Source organism: Piliocolobus tephrosceles, chromosome 2 (assembly GCF_002776525.5).
Source record: "Piliocolobus tephrosceles isolate RC106 chromosome 2, ASM277652v3, whole genome shotgun sequence".
In the NCBI taxonomy this organism is placed as follows: Eukaryota; Metazoa; Chordata; class Mammalia; order Primates; family Cercopithecidae; genus Piliocolobus; species Piliocolobus tephrosceles.
In genome coordinates, this window is record NC_045435.1 from 24,619,173 (window position 1) to 24,643,802 (window position 24,630).

Consider the following 24,630-nt stretch of genomic DNA (forward strand, 5'->3'; position numbering starts at 1 on the left):
GCCTCTACTTACTACATACCAGTGGCACTGCCCCCCACCCCCACACTCTTCCGTCCCCCAATCCCACACCAAGTTCTGACAACAAAATATGCCTGCAGACATTGCCAGATATCTCCTGGCAGAGGGGAGGTGATTGACTCCATTGAGAACCACTGCTTTGGATGAGATAATAATGATGTATAAAGCCTACCATTTACTTGTTTCTAAGTCTTATGCTGTGTCAATGCAAATATATATTTTCCTGATGAAACCAGTGGAGGTTGCTTTAGTAATTACAGTCATGCATTGATTAATGACAGGGATACATCCTGACAAATGCATCGTGAGGTGATTTGATTGTTGTGTGGCCATGGTAGAGTTTACTTACAAACCTACACCGTATGGCCTGTTACACACCTAGGCTGTACGATATAGCCAATTCCTCCTAGGCCACAAACCTCTACGGTATGCTACTGCATTGAATACTGTAGGCAATTCCAACACAACGGCAAGTTTTCATGTCTCTAAATCTATCTAAACGTAGAAAAGGCGATGCGTTGGGGAGCGATCTTACAACAGCTGCAACATCACTAGGAACTTTTCAGCTCCATTATAATCTTATGGGATCGTCATCATATATGAGGTTCATCCTTAACTAAATGTTATTATGTGACCTATAATTGTAATTTTAATAAAAAGCTACTGGATTTAGCCTAAGGAAGGAATATTGTTTTTTATTAGACAGATCAAAAACAATATTAAATAATTAACTGCATATGTGTAATAAATAATTATAATAATAACGTGCAGGCATTTTCTAAGGGCTTCATATGGTTCATTTCATAATCTTCATAATATCCTTAGAGTTCTATATTAATAGGATTTCCATTTTAGAGTTGAAAAGCAGAGATACAGAGGAACTAATATCTTGGCTAAAGTTACACATATATAATAAAAAGTAGTCTGACTCGCACTTTGGGAGGCCGAGGCGGGCGGATCACAAGGTCAGGAGATCGAGACCATCCTGGCTAACCCGGTGAAACCCCGTCTCTACTAAAAAAATACAAAAAATTAGCCGGGCGAGGTGGCGGCGCCTGTGGTCCCAGCTCCTCGGGAGGCTGAGGCAGGAGAATGGCGGGAACCCGGGGGGCGGAGCTTGCAGGGAGCCAAGATGGCCCCGCTCACTCCAGCCTGGGCCACAGAGCCAGGCTCCGTCTCAAAAAAAAAAAAAAAAAAAATTAGTCTGACTCCAGAGCCCATGCTCACTTTGCTTTCCTAAGTATATGTATCTGAAAATTTATCTAGGATTTAGTAATCTTTTTTAAAAATGTTACATTTTCGTATATATTTGGTTGTCTTTGGGCTTTACCTAGGTAATTTTGGTAAAGAATACCTTGAGTAGATAAACAAAGGAGCTATTTAGTTGACCTTATTTAGTCACTGATGATTAATATCTCTGCTATTGTGACAAAAAGTGCATTTTTCTCATTAAAAGTGTTTTGAAAATTTAATATTTTTCAGGCCTTGAATTTGTTTTATGTTTTTGCATTGATATGAAAGTTTTACATGTATGAACACTGTGTAACCACATGCTTTTAGTCATATTATGTTACTAATGAAAACAGCTTTTTATGATGCTTAATTTATCCAATAACATTTCTTGTAGAAAAAATTGACAGAGTAAACAAACTCCAGCTTTGTTTACTTACAAAGGATAGAGAAAGTATTTGTCAAATGCCTGGTGGGTTACTTTCAGTTTACACAGCCAATGTGATTTAGTTGTAAAAGATGGCTATAAAATAAATTTTGATGGAAAAGAAACAGTTTTTCTATCTATATTCAATACCAAACACATGGATATGGGCTTGGAATAGATCTGATAGATTTAGTGATACAATTTTTTCCATGATTAAGCCAAGTGTAATATACAATTGGAGCTATAGTAATAGGGTGTATACTACGAAGTCTTTAGGCCTTTATAGCTCTCTTTGAATTTTGGTTTACCTCAGCTATTGTTTCCTCCCATTCATCTCGAAATTGGAATTTTTTCATGTCTGTGGATCTCCTGGCAGTCCCCTCATTACTCTTGTTAACTAAATCCCCCTCCTTCTCCATTTGTATGGATTCTTTCAACATATGATAGCATTGGGCTGTCATATATAATGGTAATTGGTGCCCCACGTGTGCATAAGCAAGTTGATTTAAAACTCTACATTCCCAAGTATTTAAGATGTATAAAAGTAAATTAGTACTATATTATACTGAAGCTGTAGAAATAAATCTACGCTGTTGCAAATTATTTATATGTTATTATCCTTTGACTCGCAATTTTTCTATGTATTTGCATGTCTTAAAATTGTCCTTAAAGCCTTACATTTTATAGTAGATAAAAAACATTGAACACTTACTCACTTTTAAAACAAAGAGAATGTTAAATTATGTGTTTGTTTCCTCTTATTTTGATATATCTTTTATGTATCATTGTATAATTCTTTCAGCAATAAACTTGTCTCCTAAATATCCAGAGATTTCAAGGTTAGATTCTGAGGCGTAACAAGAGGCTCGGTATGCTATCCAAAGTTATAGAACTAATAAGAAAACATCTAGCTACACCTCAGCTCACTTAACTTCCATTTCAGATATTGGATTTTTCATCTTCCTCTTTTCCTGTAATAATTTTGTTTCCTTAGGGTTTTTGGAAATGCTTATGTGAGTGTTCCAAAATCAGTGCATGAAAGGTTACAAAGGTTCTTGGGAAGATTTTGATAAGATGATACTCAAATTGTTCTGGACCTCAAGAACTCAAGTTTTTTAAACTCAAGTTTATTAAACATTAAGATAATAAGGATGTGAGCTGTGCATTTATTTTCATTTGTATAATGCATATAGCCAAAGACACATATCTTACCTAAAGTCTTCACCTTGTTCCAACTTGTTGTGTGACATTGCACAAGTCATTTCCTCCCACAAAATTTTTACTATTTACAACGCATTGTAACAGGGGCTCCCATGAGGAATTACATATGCTCCTCTGCTTCAGTGTTCACACTAAGGTCAGGGACTGACATTTGGAAGTGTAATTAAAACATATTGTTACAGTGCGCATACCAGAGGTCTGTGGGAGGAGAATTATACTTTTCTGAGCCTCTGTTCCCTTTAGTGAAAAGTGAGGTGATTTTAACACTTCCCCAAACAGTCTCACAGCAGGGTTATGACAAAGGCAGAAATTTAAATGATATATTAAAATGACTTTATGAAACATAAGATCATTAGCAATATAAACCAATAGCCTTAAGTTGGGTATACATTTAAGAATCCCACTTTGCTACCTCCCAAGGAAATAACTGCACATATGAGAAAAGTGTATACAAAAGAATGCTGATTTCAGTGTTGCTCATAAGCGGGAAGAATGAGATATCTATATTACCTGGCACTGATATCTTAAATATCTATCAGTAGGGGAATAGTTAGGTAAAATGTAGTAAACCCAAACGTTAGAATTGTGTGTAACCATGGAAATTGATGCTGAGGATCTGTGTAAAATTTCTTGAACATTTAAAATATAAAAATGCCTCATACTGTTGAAAGTGGAGATTACAAAACAGCATATATAACATGATTCTACTTTAGGAAAATAATGTGTATGTATATATGTTTATATGTGTATATGTATATGTAAACACACATTCACTGTAAATGCGTATCTCTGTATACGCATGCGTGTATGTGAGTGTGTATGTATACATACATAATTGAAAGACGAATGTTCAAAAGTACTAACACTAACGTGCATTTTTTTGTGCGACATTTTCTTTATATTTCTCTATTTGAAAATGTACGTATGAAAAAAAAACAATTTAATATATCTTATAACTGTTATAAACCTTATAGAAATATTTTAACTTGGATAACAGACTAACAATAGTAGTTTACATTCAACAACAGTGTTTTGAGCGACTACTGTGTGCAGGCATTGTTCTGGGTATGAGAGACAGATGAATGATGCGGAGAAAAATCCCTGGATGGTAATCTGGAGCAGGCTGATCATTTGTTTATGATGCTACTGAAAAAAAATCAAGTTCTAAGCCCACAAAAATTAAAAACTTTGTTAATGTTTTGTTGCCTCTGATATTTAAAGACTTGGCCAGAATACCTAGTTTGGATGGCTTGATTAAAATAAATCCATGTAGGCATTCAAAACTGTGAGGGGACCTCACCTTTGCAAAGTAGTAGTTTCAATGAACTGCTTAGTGTATTATGAAAAAAATGTGCTTGGATGTTTCCCTCCCTTCCTCCCCCGCTCCTTCCGTCCCTTCCTCCCTGCCTCCCTTCCTTCTTCCTTCTTCCTTTATCTAGTTGGTAACTATGAGGTAAAACCCTCTATGAATAAACCTTCTGGAAATTGTCCCTCATGAAACCTTTCTAAGATCAGGACATTGTAGAGATTCGTGGGTAATTGAACTCAACTCTCCTCCAAAAGCATGTTAAATTTAGGATAGTCCAATCTTAATTCGTGTTTGGTTTCAGTCGACTTCTTGTACTGTATGCCTGAGAACATTTAAAATTGATTTGTATTCAATTGTATGTTCAGGAGTATACCCAAATGTGTCGTCCCTGATGATTTATTGGGACTTATTCATTCTCTGCTTCCCAAGTCCCCAAAAACCAGCTTGGGTGGCAGCAACATCACGTTTTTAAGCAAATGACAGGTTCTACTATGTTTTTGCAATGAAGATGCATTCCTTTAAAGCAACTCTGGCAAATTAAGTTATTAGAGACATTTTAGTTAATTCATATAATGCTGGAATACATTTTTTTGAAAACACTTATAGCTAATATATATTTCTATATTAATTATAGTCATAGGGTATTAAGAATTTTATTTTTCCTCTTGCTAACCAAATTATTCACGCAATTTTTTGTGGTTTTTCACTTAACTAAATAATATGAAATAATTTGGCCGAGTGGGCAACAAGTTTCTAGCTATACAGAATATAGCTTTACATGAAATGTAAGTAAGGAGAAACATTTTTGCTTTTTTCATATTGTACCTTTGGAGTCAGTTCTCTTTAAGGTTACTACCTAAAAATAGCAAATACTACACATTAGCTGTATGATGTAATTGTGCTTTGATGTGTATGCTTAGAAAGTAGTCTTCATTTGTGAAGACCTCCGTCAGGTAAACATAGCTGAAGCAATTTTAATAGTATTCATGTGAAACCTTTTTTTAAGATACGAGGAGGAAAACTCATGATCACTTACACCCGTAAAAGTGACGCTGGCAAATATGTTTGTGTTGGTACCAATATGGTTGGGGAACGTGAGAGTGAAGTAGCAGAACTAACTGTTTTAGGTAAGTACAATTTTATTTAATCTTCTTACTGAAAAATAGATCTCTTATCATTTTGTACCTGTATAGAAGGGAGAAAGAAATATTGTTAAGCCAAGTATTTTTGTGGGGTAGGTAGAAAGATGAGAGAAGAAATCAGAAAAGCAGCCTGAGATAAAATAGCCAAAGATGTGGGAGGAGGACTAGGAGGAAGCACTAAACCTAGGGAGAAGCTTCTAGAATGAGCAGACTCTGTGGAATAATTTCCTCACTAATATTTTAAATTAAAAATATGCTCTTACTGAGCTCCTAAAGTGTTTTCCAGCTGGTTCATTTTAAAATTTTACCTTAAGGCGGATCTTTTTAATTTTAGAGAGACCATCATTTGTGAAGAGACCCAGTAACTTGGCAGTAACTGTGGATGACAGTGCAGAATTTAAATGTGAGGCCCGAGGTGACCCTGTACCTACGGTACGATGGAGGAAAGATGATGGAGAGCTGCCCAAATCCAGGTACACATCAGAGTTTCATGATGTGATTTATCAACTCAGCATTTCTACATTTTTCATCACATCATCTCTACATCCAGGCCGTTAGAGTAGTCCATTCTAGAATCCTCTATCAGGGGCCAGATACAATACTGGAGATAATTAGGAACAAGAGGTTGCCATCCTGCTTTCTCTGAGGCTTTCAGAGAAGAACTGTGCATTCACGACCCTGGGCTGCACAGGGAACCCTTGTAAAATGTGATATTCTTTAATATCACAGGTTTCTCTTCTGTTCAGCCAGATGACAGTTAATACTAATTTTTTGGAATGGTAGTAGGCAGGAAAGGGAGGAAAGATACAGGCATTAAGGATGTGTCCATGAGCCAATTAAAAATCAGACTTCCTTTTCCTCAGCTAAAATATCACCAGGGAATGGTAGGAGAAGTCAGAGTTTCTTGATATCTGTCAAGTCCTTAAATTGGCCAGGAGCAGAGATGCACGAATCAGGGAGCCTTAGGGAACGAGCCAATAAAATAAAGGCTTTCAGGTATTGTCAGTGGGCTGTCTTCTCCAGTATGTTCACTTATTCAGCAAACATGTGTTGACCTTCTCTCTAGGTGTTGGGATCACAGTAGTGGTTTAGACATAGTTTCTGCTCTCAAGGAGCTCACAAAATGAAATGTATTGATAGACACAGAATAACAATATCAAGCTGATATGGTTTGACTCTGTGTCCTCACCCAAATCTCACCTTGAATCATGAGATTCACGTGTTAAGAGTGGAACCAGTTGGAGATGATTGAATCATAGAGGTGGTTTCCCCCATGCTGTTCTTGTGATAGTGAGTGAGTTCTCATGAGATCTGATGGTTTTATAAGTGTCTGGCATTTCCCCTGCTGGCACTCATTCTCTCTCCTGTCGCCCTGTGAAGAGGTGCCTTCCGCCATGATTGTAAGTTTCCTGAGGTCTCCCCAGCCATGTGGAACTGTGAGTCAATTAAACCTCTTTCCTTTATAAATTACCCAGTTTCGGGTATTTCTTCATAGCAGTGTGAGAACGGACTAATAGACAAGCTCTTTTGTCACATAGAGGTAAACCTATGCCAGCTCAGAGGGGGGGGATTTGAATTTCAGAGAGAGTTCTCAAAGAAACATGACACATAAGTAATGTCTTGAAAAATATGTATCAGTCTGATAAGGAAGAAGAGAAGAATATTCCAGGAAATGGGTTATCACAACATAGACACAAGCTGAGAAGGAATGTCATATCTTTTGAGTGGCATAAAGTTTAGCATAGCTAGGGCATAGGATTTATGATGAGATGTTATGAGATATCAGGTTGAAACTAAGAAGGGCTTTGTGTAATAAAGAATTTCTAATATTATATGCACATTGGTGAGCCAAGAGTGTTAGTATAAATAGGTTTACCCTTTAGAAAAATTAATTTTGTTGGCCGCGCGCAGTGGCACACACCTATAATCCGAGAACTTTGGGAGGCTGAGGTGGGCAGATCATCTGAGGTCAGGAGTTCGAGACCAGCCTGGTCAACATGGTGAAACATTCTACTAAAATACAAAAATTAGCCAGGTGTGGTGGCACATGCCTATAATACCAGCTGCTCGGGAGGCTGAGGCAGGAGAATTGCTTGAGCCTGGGAGGCGGAGGTTGCAGTGAGTGAGCCAAGATCGCACCACTACACTTCAGCCTGAGTGCCAGAGTGTGACTCCATGTCCAAAAAATAATAAGAGGAAAAGTTAATTTTGTTAGCACTATGGGTGTTACATTATTCTGGGGAGAGGCTAATGGCAGGGACACTATTTTTGTGGTTGTCCGGATCAACGATGTAAACTGTCTGAACTGGGAGGTGAGATGGAGACAGGGCTCCACAGTAAAGAGAAATTTCCAAGACTAAAATGACGAATTGGATGAGTTGTTAGATATGGACAGCTGGTGAAAGAAGATACGTAAATGTGTTAAGGAAAGGAGTTGGTTTATGTTAGGGGAAGAATGGAAATTTTATTTAATACATTAAATATTAGGTGCCTATGGAATGTGATGTCTAATTATTAGTTAGAAATCCAAATTTGGAACTTAGATGAATTAGGGATAGGAAATGTTTGTTTAGTAGATCAATATATAAACTATAATAGATAACTCAACTCAGGGAGATCATGTAGAGTAAAAAGAGGACTAAAGTGAAAGTTCAAGGAAAACCCAACATTTAAGGAGAGGGAAGATGAGGCAAGACAAGTGAACTCGAAAATGAAACTGGGTTCAAATTTCAACTCTGCTACCGAACTAGATGAGGACCTAGGCCAAGTTGCCTTACCTCCTATACCTCATTTTCCTCATCTGAAAAATGGAGGTGAGCCTAACAGTTATTTCATACCATTGTTATAAAAACTTAGAAGGATAAAATCTATAAAACATTTAAAGTCTGGCAAATGATAAGAATTTAATTAACGGTCACTATCTTTTTGTTTTAGTGTGACCACAGGAGCTTGAGGACATAAGTAAATAAATGCCAACTTTACCCCAAAATGTTCTTTTAGAAAGTAGTTTAATATGTTAGTCCACGTAATTATGAAAACAAGCTTTTCTTCTGCCAGCTGACTTAGAGGAATACCACATTTTACTCTTTGTTTTAAATTATCAGAAAAGAATGTGGCATGTGCTTTGAAGCATTGTGTGTATAATGATGAGATCTTTCAAGTAGAAAGTCACTTAACTGTGCTTTCTTTTGTTATGTCATTAGATATGAAATCCGAGATGATCATACCTTGAAAATTAGGAAGGTGATGGCTGGTGACATGGGTTCATACACTTGTGTTGCAGAAAATATGGTGGGAAAAGCTGAAGCATCTGCTACTCTGACTGTTCAAGGTAGGCATTGGGGACGTCTTTGGTTCGGTGGTTTGAGCATGCAAAATATAATGCTGACAAGTGAAGAAAATATTATGTATGGGGCTGTGTTACATATAGACTTTAGGTATTGCTCTAAATAATGTATTTCAAACATATTTAAAGAACACATAGTGTTTTGCCTATGGGAGCTCTGTAAGTGTTACAGGAAATTGAATTAAATGTTCAAAATTATGTTCAAAATTGAATTAAATGTTCAAGATAGGTCAAAAACTATCTTGGTCAAGTAGAGGTGAAGAGTGTGCTTTAAACTCCAGGTCTGCAAACATAGAACCCTTCTAATCTTTTAATTAAATGACAGCTATTTCTGTCTTGGAGGAAACTTTGTCTTTGGAGGAAAACAAATCTTTCATTATGTCAAGATCATCCACTTTCAAGGGCCTGTACAATTTGTAACAGAAAAAGAAGATTCTATTACTCTTTAGAATGTAGGATTCATTGAATAGGGACTTTGCCATTGTTTTCTGTGCACAGAGTGCTTGCATCATAACAAACACTCAATAAATATCAGCTGATTGAATGAATTGCACTTGTACTTTGCTAATTTTGATACAGATTTATTATTTAGTATCATATGATCCCAACTGGATGCCGTGTTCTATGGCTACCAGGTTTTTGAAAGTCAAAGTCACGTCTTAAGCTGATAGGAGGAAATGGATCTGTCACCTCTCTTCCATCCATAATCCAGAAGATTTTCCTTCTCATAATCCCATTTTGTTTTTCTCTGTGATGTCATACTGATTATTTCTCACTATATCTCATTTGAGAACTTTCCCCTATTTTTTTTTTTTCTTTTTATGTGGCAAGTTGTTGATCGTGGAATTTCAGAGGCAATGACCTTTAAAAACACATTTTATTGGTTGGGAAAAAAATTCCTATTTTGACAGTATATATAGTAAATGGAAGTTCTGGCCATAAACCATTTAGCTTGTTTTGGGTCTAACATTAGCCACACTTGATGTTGTCATATTTTCTGAACACTGTCTCTTCTAAGACTATTTAGGGAAAAAAGGTGGCTTTTGAGGGAGCACTTCTACTGGGGGCTTTGTACAAAAGAGCCTTGTGGGCTTTTTACACTAGAAAAAAAAGAGCGAAGAATATTTCCTTCCTGTCTCTAAAGCCATTATGTCCCACTTTGGGGTTTTTAGCTCAGTCTCATAAAAAACAAAAGGGAAAAAAAGAAAGATCAAGAACAAACATTGAGTTTCTCAGGCCAAGACTACTTCTCTTTAATCTAAGTTAGACTTGAGCTCCAAGTAAGGCTAAAACTAAGAAAAGAAAACCTCTTCACATTTACAGAAAGCATACATTTAAGAGGTGTCAAATCCAAGTTCAAAAGCCCTCCAGAGGGAGTGAAAGTAGCCAGGATGAATGCAAGACTGAAAAGATGTGTCTATCTCTAGGCAATTGTGATAAGGAGGTTGACTGTCTATTTATTACGTTAGTCAGTGAAATGCGTTTCACTTTGTGTTTTCAAGTACTTTACCTTGGTAGCCTGATGCTTTTGTAACTAACAGCTAGTCTGCTGTGTATGCAGTAGACAGTGAAATCACAATAGAGTTTCTTCCTGCAATTTGAAATTCAGTTACAAAACTCATTCAGCCTTCAGTTTTCCATGTGGAAATCTTGCTCTCTAAGCCTTGGTTTCAGTGGAAATTGGCACAAATGATCAAATCCAGAAACTACTGGAATTTAGGATTTCTCATTTCAACTGTGTTGTGTTTTCTATAAATGTTTAAAAGATCTGTGTATAGTTAAGGATATATTATTCAATATTAAAATAAAATATGCCTATTAACATCACTGTTAAAACATCTTTAACATGCTAGAATAATAAACAGAGTATGTTAAAGAAAGTAACATGATTCCCAACTCCAAAAGATAACTAAGAAAAAAACATTCCAAGGAAACCTGAGCAGATATGCCTCTTTTCATCTTTTGAGATTGAATGTAGTAAAACACCAGTTACTACAAAGGAAGCTAATCAGGATTGAAGCCATTTGGTAGCAGGAAATAATTAAAGTTAAAAAATTCAGTAGTGTAATTGTATTGTTAAAAAGCTTTCTGTGTTTTGTATACAGCTCATTTTTAACAGACAGTGTTGCAGTCAGTATGAGCTTAAACATAATCTTTCTCTCCCTCCCACCTCATACAATGAGTATTTAATTTGTATCATTGATGTTAAGCCAATAAAGCCCTGTGATGTAGGTAGAAGTTGTGGGAATAAATTACCTTACATAAGGGTGGCCATTTGATTTTCACCCCCAGCACCGATGCAATTAATTCCAGCATCTTAAAAAGAACCCTGATTTGAGATTTTTTTTTTTTTTTTTGCCAAGGTCTTCTTGTAATCCCAAATTCTGCTGTTTTCTAGATTATATGTCTTTAAATATTCCTCTCTTGACTCTAGGGGTTTCCATGACTTTTCTACTTGTGTACTCATCATGGTTCTTTCATGGTACTGGACATGTAGTACGCACTTTATCTAATACATTCTTATTAAAATTTGAAATGTGAATATGCGTTTCAAACTTCTGCTTGACTGATAGAAATAGCACAGGGGGCCGGGCACTGTGGCTCACACCTGTAATCTCAGCACTATGGGAGGCCAAGGCAGGCAGATCACCTGAGGTAAGGAGTTCGAGACCAGCCTGGCCAACATGGTAAAACCCTGTTTTAACTAAAAATACAAAAAATTAGCTGGGCGTGGTGGCATGCTGCTGTAATCTCAGCTACTCTGGAGACTGAGGCAGGAGAATCACTTGAACCTGGGAGGTGGAGATTGCAGCGAGCTGAGATTGCGCCATTGCACTCTAGCTTGGGCAATAAGAGCGAAACTCTGTCTCAAAAAAAAAAAAAAAGAAAAGAAATAGCACAGGGACATCCTAGGGAAAACTCAAGCAGCTTCTGCTGGCTTTGATTCTGAGTGCCAACAGTATGCTCCATTTGATCAAATTTGAAGAGATTTCCATTTATGAATGATGCTGCCTTATGACCTGTGTTTGAAAGGGCACGGTAATTGTTTTACTATCTGTCTGTATCTCATAATGTCATGTTGTATACCTTAAATATACACAATGAAATGTATTTTTAAAAGGAATGGAGGTGAAAAGGGAACAGAGTAAAATCTAGGGCTAGACACTGTTTCTTAAACTTACCTGAAGTTAATTTTATACAGATTATCAGGCATGGCCTATAGAAAATCCAATTTAGGAGGTCTGGGTTGGAGCACAGAAATTTCTTTTTATTTTTAAACAAGCAACTTCACAAACCTCAGGAATGAGGAGGTACTTGATGAACTGACAGAAAGAATATAAGACTTTTAAAAAATGTCTTTATAATTTGAGACTTACAGAGGTAGAAGTAGTTATGTTAAAGACAATGGTATAGCTCAGAGAATGGACATTGGAATCAGACAGAATTTAGTTGAATCATGATTCTGTCATTTACTGCTATGTAACCTAGAAGAGTTTACATAAATTTCCTGAGACTCAGTTGACCCATATGTAAAATAGACAGAGTAATACCAACCTTTGTATAAGGATATTTAACATATTATCTGTTACACAGTAAATGTTTTGTAAGTAAAGAGCATTATACTTACAAGTGTTATTATTGATAGCTTTATTGCTTAATTTCAATAATTATTATCTGGTAAGAAAAATAGTAGCGTTAGATAATTCTAGATAAGTGGCTTTTCTATTGCAAATGAAGAATCTGAAGTACTAATACTGTCATGACAATTTATTATGTAACACATTATTAAAGACATTTCTCAAATATAAAGCATGACATTTTCATTTTTTAAAACCTTTGTTGGAAGGTTGAGGCAGAAGGAATGCTTGAGGCCAGGAGTTCGTGACTCCATCTCTACAAAAGGTAACTTTAAAATCAACCGTGCATGTTGGCGTGCACCTGTAGTCCCAGCGACTTGGGAGGCTGAGGCAGGAGGACGGCTTGAGTCCAAGGGTGGGAGGTTGCAGTGAGCTGTGAACCCATCATTGCACTCCAACCTGGTTGACAGAGTGAGACCCTGCCTCTAAAAATAAAACAAAAATAAAAATCCTTATGGGCTATTATAGTAAATGTGTTGGATTTTGCTAGTGCCAGTGAAGCTAGACCTAGATATGTATTGAAGTTTTGCAAAATAAGTAGATAAATTATTGAAATTTATGACCATTTTGGAAGAAAAATTAATCAAAAAGATGGCATTACATATGCATTGGAGTGTTATTGTTATGGAAGAACATTCAGCCAAGCACTTTTTATCACAATTTCCATTCCATTATCTCTAAGAGTGACTGTTTTCTCATTTTTCAGATTCTCAGTACCTCAGTTTCTCCCTGTAAAATAATGGTGCTTCCTCACAATTCATACAGAGACTAGTAAGATTATCCATGAGCAAATATCCTCAAAAACGTCTTTATCTCCTTAATGATCATTCCAAAACATGGATGAAATATGAGGTTGCACCCTGTTAATAGAAAGTAGTTGCATCACTAAAACCTGCATCACATCTGGAGTGACATTTGTGGGATTACTTGTTCCTGGCCAGTGGAATGCCAAAGTCAACTTAAAATATTGAATCAAATAAGATATTGATTACTTAGTAATGCAGGTTTTATTTGACTTAGGAAAGAGGCAAACTGTAATAAAATTTTGGTGATATTAGGAAGTTTGGGCTAAAAATATATTTTTCCAGGGCTCTGTAAGTATTTAGGCAATAAAAAGAATATCCTGATCCCTTTAACTTGTGTATTGGTATTTATGGTATACCAATATTGGTACATTGTCGAAACTCATTGCCAGAATGAGACCCAAAGACTCAGCAGCAATGACCTATTGAAGAATAATTACTGTTCATTATCTGACCAATACAAAATGGTGAAACAATGCTGTTTGGGGTAATTACAACAGAAAAGTGTTTCTGCTTAACTTTTAGTTAGCCAGAAAATTCAGCAAACCTGAACCTCACATCACATCATTTTCTAAACTAAGCAAAGGTTCATTACCTATAAATGTTAACCATCAGTGTTGTTACATCTATACTTAGTGTTCGTCTGCATCCCTATTTCCCCTCCATAGGTATAACAGCTACATACCTTTCTTTTCAAGAAATCTTTTTGTGAACCTAAAATACACAAACAAAATCAAGCATCTTTTTAAAGACATATCACCTCTATTTTGATTTATTACATTGTTCTAATTGAACTGTAGCATCTCAATTTGACAAGTGTTAGGATTGCTGGCTCCATCTTGGTAGGAATGAATTATTCACTGAAGTGGTATTTCATGTTGCATAATGACTCCACCTTTTAAGACAAAAAGATATATACTACAGTGTTTATAACAATTTTATAGGCTGTGACATACCTATAAAAGGTAAAATCTAAGCAGAGCAAAATAGATGCATAGAGGCACCCTGCCACATTTTTAAACAGGGTGTCATTGAAACTGCTAAAATGTATGCCTCCCCTTGGTATTCAAGAATGGTGGCAGGTTTGTTTTCATATTATTTTGCTATCTTAATCTAAATCTATTATGTATTTATTAGATGCTTACCAGGTGGGCCTTCAGGTTCTTCTTAGAATCAGATGATTGTCAAATGAAATTATTATTTTTATTTTTGAACTAAAATGATTAATTTAAAAAGAAAAGTGAATGCTTTACTCTTTATTCAAAGTAGACGTTAAGAAAAGTCTGGTGAATACAACTTCAGAATACTTAAAAATGAAAAAAATTGTATTTATTGAATTATTAATAACAAACCCTATAAAATTTATAACTTTGCTTTCAATGACAATCATGTTGGTGGCTTTTTAAATTATTCCATTTTTGAGGAGTGCTATTCCAAAAGAAAGACAAGTGATAAAGCCACGTAGTTTAAGGTTTGAGTTTCTCCTGTTTCTGAGTTTGTCCTCAGCCTCTAAGATTTCTTAGGATTCCTTGCTTCAGTGATACTCATTGCTTAAACAGGGCGAAGTAGATGGCATTATTAATCTTTCCACTCCTTTTGTAACTTCACAGATAAAGCAGCTCTTCTTACTGTCACAATTTCATTTCCAAAGTTAAGTTTGTGACTCTCTATCACCAGAGTGATCATGTTCCCATCGCAGTGTCCCATCAGTCACAGGAAACCGAACTGAAAATGGCCCGAAAACAGACTTCCATACACCAACCATTTCCCAAGCTATCACCTTTTATCTCCCTGAGTTGAAATAGAAGAAAATCCAATCCCATTTTTGTTTGTCTCTCTCACAACAGGAACTAAAAGACACTTAGTCTTCTCATTTCTCTTGAGGCGTGAGTGCAGGGCCAGCCAGTCACAGGAAGCAATACGTTTAGGTCTCAGTTCACACCCGCTATACTCCTCTCCAGGCTTCTCACGGGGACGGGTCAATTTTTGAAGCTCTGTTCAAAGAAAAGGCAGGTGCCAAACATTGCCAAACCCGATGATGCTGTGTTATCAGATGAATGGGATCTCTGTGAAATCCTAGTTCTTCTCTCATAAGAGCTTGTCCCTTTTTCTTCCCTCGATGTGAAGTCACCCTAGTCTCTTAACTTTATCAGCTGTTTTTTTAACTATAAAATACAGTATCATGAATTATATTGCTATTTCTTTAAATGTATTGCTGACATACAATAGGAATGTTAAAACATCAAAAGAATGTGCATTCTATTCTATTCTGCAGAATTGTTGTTTTGTCTGATGCTTCCCCTAAGTATTAATGCCAACTGTGCAACGAAGGCGCGTAACACTTTCTCGTTAGGACTGATTAGCCAGTGACAGCTTCTGGGAGTCTGAGCTTTAAAGTATGAGATTGACATGCAACAAGGGAGACACAAAGACCGAAAAAAAGACCCATGCTGTCTTTTGCCTGACTTAATTGCTACTAATGGGATGTTTCCTAGAGCCTCTCTCCTTGGTGCTAGTAAACGACATGCTTCAAAAAAGAAACTTTGGTGAAATATCTAGGACGCTGCAGTTTATGATTGACCCCTCTTTACTGTCCCAGTGAACTCAGAGCTGAAGAGTAATTATAACTTTCAGTAAAACAAGAAGCAGCTGTCAGAGGTTTGTCTGAGCCTTTGAGTTTCTGCTAACCCAGTGTGTAAGCATTCGTTCACAGAATGTAACAGTGAAGAAGGGAAAGTAAGAGCAGACCAGACAGCAGAAGCTGAATCCCCAATATTCTTCATTTCACGCGTTGGCAATGCAACTGCAGACACACAGTCAGTCGACAGCTTGACTCTTTATCCTTCATGCTCCCACTTTCCCGTGTCTTGTTCTTAATCAGTCATCACAAAATCCTACTTATTTTGCCTTTTACCTATTTCTCAACTCTCACCACCTCCCTTACCTTCTTATCATTGCTCCGTTTTAGGCCTTCATCGTCTCTCCGGGAAACGATTAACTTCTAACCAGGTTCCTTGCCTCCACGTTGTCTCACAGAATCCATTCTTCACACAACAGATTAATCTACCTAAAAAGGCTGAGCGCGATGGCTCACGCCTTTAATCCCAGCACTTTGGGAGGCCAAGATAGGAGAATTACTTGAGCCCAGAAGTTCGAGACCAGCCTAAGCAACACAGTGAGACCCAGTGTTAAAAAATTTTTTTAATAATTTTAAAAAGATTTTTAAGAAGATTGTCTACCTAAAACACAGTTCTAATTATATTAATTCCTTCCATGAATGACTTCCATGGACTTCCATGGTTCCCATCTCTCCAGGGTAAGATCCAAAATACTTTTGATGCTGCTAGCCTCCTTTCTTGCTACTCACTTTAGTATAATATGCTATATTCCTATATTTTTTTCGTGTTTACGCCACCATGTAGCTTAGCTCTGGGCTTTTTGTTATGTTGGCTCCTTGATCTAAAATGCCCCAGCCCCACCTGCCCCATCTTCTGCTCACTAGTTACTCCTATTCTTGGACATGGTTCACATAAGCATCCTCCAGCAAGCTTTTCAGACACTCCCCATCCGAGTGAGAGTTAGGTATTTCCCATTCACCTACCCATCGGATGCTACTACTGCCCTTAAAGGTATTTCAACGTCTGAACTGCTTGGCTGTGAGTTCCTTAGGCACACACTTTGCTTACCTTGCTTTATTAGTCTCATTGTTTACTGCAGTCTCAGAGGCATCCGTTTTAGTTAGGATGCTCCAGAGAAACACACTCAATAGCATCTAGAGAGATAATAAGAGGAGATTTATTATAAATATTGGTATGAGGCGTCAAGAATTCCCACCATCTGCCATCTGCAAGGTGAAGAACCAGCAAAGCAGGTGGTGTAATTCAGTCCAAGAGCAAAATTCGGACATTGCAGCAGCAGGAGATGTGAGTCCCAGCTCCAGAAGAGATAGCACATTTGCCTTTCGTCTGCCTTTTGTCTACCCGGACCCTCAATGGATTGGATGACGCCAGCCCACGTTGGTGAAGGCATGTCTTCTTTACTCAGTTAACGGTATCAAATACTAATCTCTTCTGGAAACACCGTCACAGACGCTCCCAGAAATTACATGTTACACTCAAATGGACACACAAGATTAACCATCACAGAAACCTTGATGTTCTTGTGACATTTTCTGTGTGAGTGAATTAAGCGCTCATCCTGATACACACTGGTTGTTGAATCCTAGATAAATCATCTGACTTCTCTGAGATTCAGAGTTCTCGTCTGTTGAGAAATGAGTGTACATGTAATCTAAATATCAGTCAGCTAATGGGAAAATAAACTAGTGAATAAAATAGTTAAGTTCCTAAGAAAGGGGGTTGTGGATTATGGGGTGCTTAAGCAAATACAATTGTTGTTACAGTTTTTATGGTTGTTTTTCTAAGCTTCTTCCAAAACAAAATTAAAAATTCATCAGATTCCTGTTAATTGTTATTTTGTCCATAGAGATTTGACATTTTTGATAACTGATTAATGTGAACTTTGGTTATTATTTTACTTTAACTGAATTATTATCCCTCCCTGCTGTGTTCAGTGCTGCTAAATTTCCTGATGGAATGAATAACGTTGAATCCCATCACTGCCTGCTCCAAGTAGTCCATGTATTGGAACAACTGAATTAACTAAATATAAACAAATTTAGATATACCGTACTCAGAAATGACTTCAGTATAATTTAGTCTGGAAAAAATGGATCAGAAGGCGTAATCCACAAAAAGAAATACGCATTTGATCATTTTCTAACATGTGAATTAGCAACTTTGAAAATAATCAGGATACATGCTAATCTTAATGTAACATACTATGCAAATGTATGACTGTCTTTTTGAGACAGGGTCTCACTGTGTCACCCAGGTTGGAGTGCAGTAGCCCAGTCATGGCTCACTGCAGCCTTGAACTCCTGGGTTGAAGCAATCCTCTCCCTTCAGCCTCCCAAGTAGCTGGGACTACAGAAGCATGCCACCATGCCCGTCTAATTTCTTTTTTTTTTTTTTTTCTGGAAAGATGAGGTCTCACTGTGTTGTCCAGACTCGTGTGTGTGTGTGTGTGCTTAATGAACAATTACATAATTATTTCAGATTGTAAAATTAAAATGTAGGTAAAAGTGAAACAATATAGCTTACTGTAGACTTTATTGCCAGTAGGGGATAAACTTTTAAAAACTTGCATTCAAAAACACCTCTGGAGGAAAGAAGACCTACTTTGTGAATCTACGGTTTCCATAAATAGAGTTCACTGTTTAACTTTCTATCAGCACATGAGATCTTTGTGTAAGATTCATAGGACTTTTGCAGCTTATATGATAACTAGGCATAAAATAAATATTGAGAGAAAAAACTGGGTCTTTCAGCTCTGAATATCCTTTATTTGATGTCGACTCCATTTAAATCATTTGTTGGAACAGTTTCCCTAAGTTGCTAATTTTAGAAAATCTGGCAATATAATAGTGCATTGTTTCTGACCATTAACGTGGTTATTTGAGTCAAAGCCAAAACTAATAGTGTCAAGGGACCTTTTTGCAGAGTCAACCTAGGTTTAGTATAATCCAAGATCTTGGTTGAAAACTGTGAGTTCATCAACATTTTGATGAAACACATATTATGAGACCCCCTAAAGCTTTATTTGACAATTTTAAGAACCTTGATATGTGTGTGATGTTTTTGCCAGACTCTGACAAGACATAGCAGACTGGTTCTTTGGGGAATGGTTCTTAATGACATATGGCAGTAATCCACAAATGCCTACTAAAGTCACTAGTGCTACAGTAAGCAGTGCTTCAGGGGTTGGAGGATCATATATATGTATGTGTAAAATGGTGGTAAATATATATATTAAACTTATATATATTGGATAGATATACAAATATGTATATATACACATATTCAATGTAATATGTATTTACCACTGCTTGTATGTATGGATACTCTTAATACTAACCTCAAGAGTCTTATTCAAAATACTACCTTTAAGGGATGTGTTGTGGAGGTTTGTGTGTGTTTCGTCTCCTTCTCCTCCTCATCCTCCTCCTCCTTGTTTATTTTGTAGTTAAAATAAGGATTTAAAAATTTTCAACTGAAGACTAGGGGGGCTGATGGGGAAAGAGATTTTATGGTAAAAAGAAAACCGAAAAAGACAAGATGTGATGGAAACCTTTGAAGAATCAGTATTGCCCATTCTTTGTGAGCAGGCTGAAAGTAGAATGCCATCAACCAAGAGATTTAGTGAAGTCCCACTACAGAATTTAACAAGAGAGTGATTTGTGAGAATAACTCCCTCTCCTAACTGTTCTGATCCAGTGGTGTAAATAGGAGGCTGAGCACCACTCCTGCTGGGTTTGTTAATGCTGTTTCATTTGATTGAGTAGCTTTCTGGCCTGTGATTCTTTGCTGTTTTGTTTTGTTTCTCCCTAGAGGAATAAAGTAAAGAACTTCTTGTGTACCTATAGCTTAAAGAAACAGCCATTGTAACCCTAATGATTGCTGAATGTGTGGGATTCTCTTAGATTTCTTTCATCCACAAAAAAGGATTTTGGGTTTCTTTCAGTTATTTCAAAAAAACAGATAGAAATCATAAAAGTTAATCGAAAGAAAGGCATTCACTTCATGGCCGTCCTACAAAGAATTTGAAATGCTCTCTTCATTGTGTACACCAGGCAAATATTTGAAGAAATACGTAGAGCACTCAGGTACAAGAAGTAATTGATACATAAGAAGATTCAGCAACAAATAATGACACAGCACCTCACTAGTAAATAGCACATCATAGGCCTTCCATTATGGTCTGAGTTTTACTGTGATATATTCATCTACATAACAGTGGGTAGGATTTTGTCGCTGCCCAGTTGTATAACTGAGCCACTGTCTTTAGTAACCAAGCTAACATTCTGAAATCATGGCGTCAATGGGGAAAATGTAATTGACTTGTATGGATATATCAGATCTCAACTGCTCAGCCTGAGAATGAAATTTGGAGAAATAAATTACTTTTTTGCTGTTGTCATTGAGAGGTAGCGTTTTTTAAAATGTTCATTTTAACAACCTCACATAATTTTAAGACTTGGAATTATTTTGTCAGAGTTAGTATCATTCAATATAAAAAATTAATACTAAGTTGATTCACATAATAGTTTGTATTTTATCCAGAATTGTTTGTACATTAAGTGATCAAGGTATTTTATTTCTTAAAAGAGAATAATTGCAGACTGTTTACATGAAGGACACCTTTCCCTTATGATGAATCCTGAGTAAACTAAACAAGATAACTAAAAATGTGACTGACTGTACATCCATATGTATGGATTTTTTTTTATTGTTTGCTTACTATGGTTTTAAATATTTTGATAGATATGCACAGCATGAATCAGTTAGGCTGAATAGTAGTCACTGGTTTTTAGACGGGCGAATCATTTTAGCGAATCCCAAACATCAGGGTCATCATTAGAGTAGTTACACTTGATAATTACATAGCATCTGGTATCCTTCGAGCCTTATTTTAGTAATTTAAAAATACAAAGCAATTCTTTTTATTTTAGTTTTTAAAAATATTTTGTATAAATTAGAAGTTAACGTTTTGTAGTATACCTAAAGTTTGCAAAACTGATTAAAATATCATGAGCACTTTAATTTGTTTTTAAACTGTTTCTCTCAGGACTTGATAAATAATGTGCCAGTATAAACACACCTGCAGAAAATACTGAAGTAAGTATAAGACAAAATATAGCTGAGTAATTGCTTTATAACAGATTTATGAGGGTAGGAAAATCCATAAATGGTTGTTAAAGTTAGCTTTAGGACATTTATTTTGTGTGGTCGATGTTATTAGGAGAGAATTTAGAGCATTGCACAATTAAACCTGATAGATAGGCCATTTTACAAAGGCGCTTTTAAAAAGTTATTTTGTGGATGGTGAAATAGCCATTTCAAACAGTGCCTTTTAGGTCATTAGTGAAGAGATGAGAAGTGCTTTTGTGGTTTTCCTTAGGCTTTTAACTCCCCCAGAATGTACTTAATCACTAAATATAATTGATAATAAATAATTTTGACCTGATTTAGGTTTCTTGAGAATAAACATTAAATCATGTGACTCTGTGCTAGATTGTTGAAACTTTCAATTTTAGACATGGTTGGGGGCTTATAAAGCATTTACTTTCACACTGTCTTTGACATTTACAGTGAGTGTTTAAAAATGTTATATCACATCACTTTTCAGACATGGAATTGGTTGTTTTATCATTGTTTCTATAAGAAAATAAAATACAGAGCAAGTTGTTTTCCCCCAAACCTTTTTATAAGTATGAAACTACTCATATATGAGCAATTATGTATCTATGTTCATCTAATATATCAATACAATATTGTACAATATTGTACACTTAAATCATTTCTTGTTAAAAGTCATTTTGTTTAGGTCATGCAGACAAAACATTTCAGAACCAAAATTACATTAGAGTAAGGTTTAACTCTTTTTAAAATTACAAACAAGTCATCCAATGTAGTAAAAAGTTGCTATTTTTACATTTTAAGAGCTGGAGAGGCCGGGCACGGTGGCTCATGCCTGTAATCCCAGCACTTGGGAGGCCACGGCAGGTGGATCACCTAAGGTTATGAGTTCGAGACAAGCCTGGCCAACGTGGCAAAACCCTGTCTCTACCAAAAGTACAAAAATTAGCCAGGTGTGGTGGCTGGTGCCTGTAATCCCAGCTACTCAGGAGGCTGAGGCAGGAGAATCACTTGAACCTGGGAGACAGAGGTTGCCGTGAGCCTAGATTGCGACACTATACTCCAGCCTGGGAGACAAGAGCTAAGCTCCGTCTCCAAAAAAGAAAAAAAAAGAGCCGCAGATACCAGCAGAATTCTGATACTGCCTGTCTTACCTGATAGGTGACCTTACGAAATTTACTTAATCTTCATTTTCTTTCTTTTGCAAAATCGAGATATTGAATAATTCCTTACAGAGCTGCTGAAGGGGTTCTTCATGTGTGATCTGACACACAGTTAGCTAAGACCAATGCCTTCTTGCTATTAAACTGAGATGGAGAATGTTTATGTAATTTATGCAGGATCACAGGCTTTGATGCCTTTTGGAGAGGATCTTGATCCAAAGTTGTTTAACTACCAGTTGAGCAGTGTTATCATTACGTCCTCGTGTACCTTAACTCTGGACCCTCCGTGAAATACGCCATTTAAAGATAGACATTCCAGTTTTCAGACAAACCAATTCTTGAGCACCTTCTATGTACAAAACAGTATGCTGGGTACCATGAAGGATGTGCAGATAAACACGACGTGGATCCCATCTTCACAGAGCTCATTAGAGCCTAGTGAAGAGAGAGATACACACAAATATCTATAGTGTCAGTGGAATATGAAAAATGGACTCTTAAAGATAGCACTAAGTGCTTTCAACTGGGCTATCGGAACATTACTGTCATTTCTTCCACCTTTCAACCGATATTTAAAATGGGAGTAACAGCATCACCTTGAGAAGTTCCAGAGAAATAATGGCAAAAAAAATGAGCAAATACTTGCTTACGTGGAGCACACAGGCTAATTTCAGAGAAACACAAAACAATCATACAAATGTATAATTTTAACTATCATATGTGCTCTGAAAGGCAAATTAAGGTTGCTGTGAAAATACATAGCATTCTGATATGATTTAGTTCAAATTTAGAGGTAATTTCTTGAAAAAGTATTTTTTTAACTGAGCTCTAAATACTGAATATTAATTATATGGGTGAAAGGGGAAGATCCCAGGGTATAGTGTAAATGGAACCAGAGGCAACAGGGGGTGTGGTGTACTCAAGGACTGAAAGAAGGCCAGCAGGGCTAGGTCAAGGAGACGGAGAAGAGGTGATATGAGAAGACACTGAATTGTGACACAGCAAGGCCACATTAAGAATTTCGTTTCCTATTTTAAAAGTAATGGGACCTTGCTGAAGGACTTGAAGCAATGAACAAAACACAAAAACAAAGTGTAATTATATTATTATTATTATTACTTTGAGACGGAGTCTTGCTCTGTCACCCAGGCTGGAGCACAGTGGCATAATCTCGACTCACTGCAACCTCCGCCTCCCGGGTTCAAGCAATTCTCCTACCTCAGCCTCCCAAGTAGCTGGACTTACAGGCACCCACCACCACGCCTGGCTAATTTTTTTTTTTGTATTTTTGGTAGAGATGGGGTTTCCCCATGTTGGCCAGACTGGTTTCGAACTCCTGACCTCAAAGTGATCCACCCGCCTCAGCCTCCCAAAGTGTTAGGATTACAGTGTTAAGCACATGAGCCACTGCCCCTGGCCTTTTCTTTTGTTTTAATCCCTCTGGCTACATCATAAGATTGGACTGGAAAAGACCAAAATAGTAGTTCAGGTGAGTGCTGTTGGATAGCTTGGGCCAGAGTGGTGGCAATAAAGATAGAAGGAGGTAGATGGATTGATAAATGGTTATAGTATAAACACTGTGGAATGTGTGGTTGATTGTGTATTTCCAGGAGGAAAGACAGGAAAGATGTAGGTTTCTGGCTTTCTGAGTGGACCTAGGGAATATTACCATCAAAATTATAGTCCTAAGATGTGTGTTGGGTGACGTGCGCATTGTCATACATAGATTGCTGTGTACTTGCATTTGAATTGTGGATTCCTTAGTAGACAAGTAACTGCCAACGTGTATTAACTGCTTTTTGGGAAAGTAACAATATTTTTAGAAAGGAAGAATAAGAGCAAGAGAACTAACCTTTTCTGAGTACCTGTGATACGTCAGGCATTGTGCAAGGTACTTTGTATATATGGGGTGAAATAAATATATGTTAGTGTTCTGATAAGCTTTACGTTGAATAGCTCATCTGCAGCTGGGCTTCTGAATCCTGGCACTGTTGACAGTTTGTGCTACATCATTCCTTGTTTTGGGGAGGTTGTCTTGGGCCTTGTAGGATGTTTATCGGTATCATTGGCCTCTGTCCACTAAATGCTAGTAGCTCTCTGCCTTCACCTTCTTCCCCACATCAGTTGTGACAGCAAAAATTGTCTCCAGAACCATTGTTCTACAGAATAATGAGAGATATTTAAGTGGAGGTGAAAAGTTCATAGTATTTTATGTATCCATTAAATATATTCTAAAAACGGCCTCCTTTATCTCTTTATTTTTATGTCTTAAAAGTTGAAAGACATAATGACAGGCTTTTAAGTTAAACTCAATCTTTTCCCCCAAAAGAAATCATACCTAGTATTAAAATATCCTGAGAGTTTTTAATTGTTAGAGGTATTGTCATTCATGAGTATCTATGTATATAATTTTTCCAACATACCAGTGACTGGATTTTGTCAATTCAAATATAGATAGCTTTACTACTTGAGAACTTGGGCTCTTGTATTTGAATAGAAATGTGTTTCTTCCAAAAGTTTTTATTTAACTCACTGCCTTACTCCATTCATATTCTCTGGAATGTGGTGTTTACAGT

The 24,630-nt window shown here is 36.7% G+C and overlaps 1 protein-coding gene across 3 annotated transcripts in view; it reads left to right on the forward strand.

Moving 5' to 3' along the window:
* Nucleotides 1–24,630, forward strand: part of ROBO1 (roundabout guidance receptor 1) — a 1,175,986-nt gene that overhangs the window by 1,054,412 nt on the left and 96,944 nt on the right. For all 3 annotated transcript variants that reach the window (XM_026457249.2, XM_026457251.1, XM_026457257.1), the window contains 3 exons: nucleotides 5,212–5,332; nucleotides 5,682–5,820; nucleotides 8,551–8,678. In XM_026457249.2, the coding sequence (XP_026313034.1) occupies nucleotides 5,212–5,332; nucleotides 5,682–5,820; nucleotides 8,551–8,678 (388 nt within the window). The remainder of the gene's footprint in view (nucleotides 1–5,211; nucleotides 5,333–5,681; nucleotides 5,821–8,550; nucleotides 8,679–24,630) is intronic.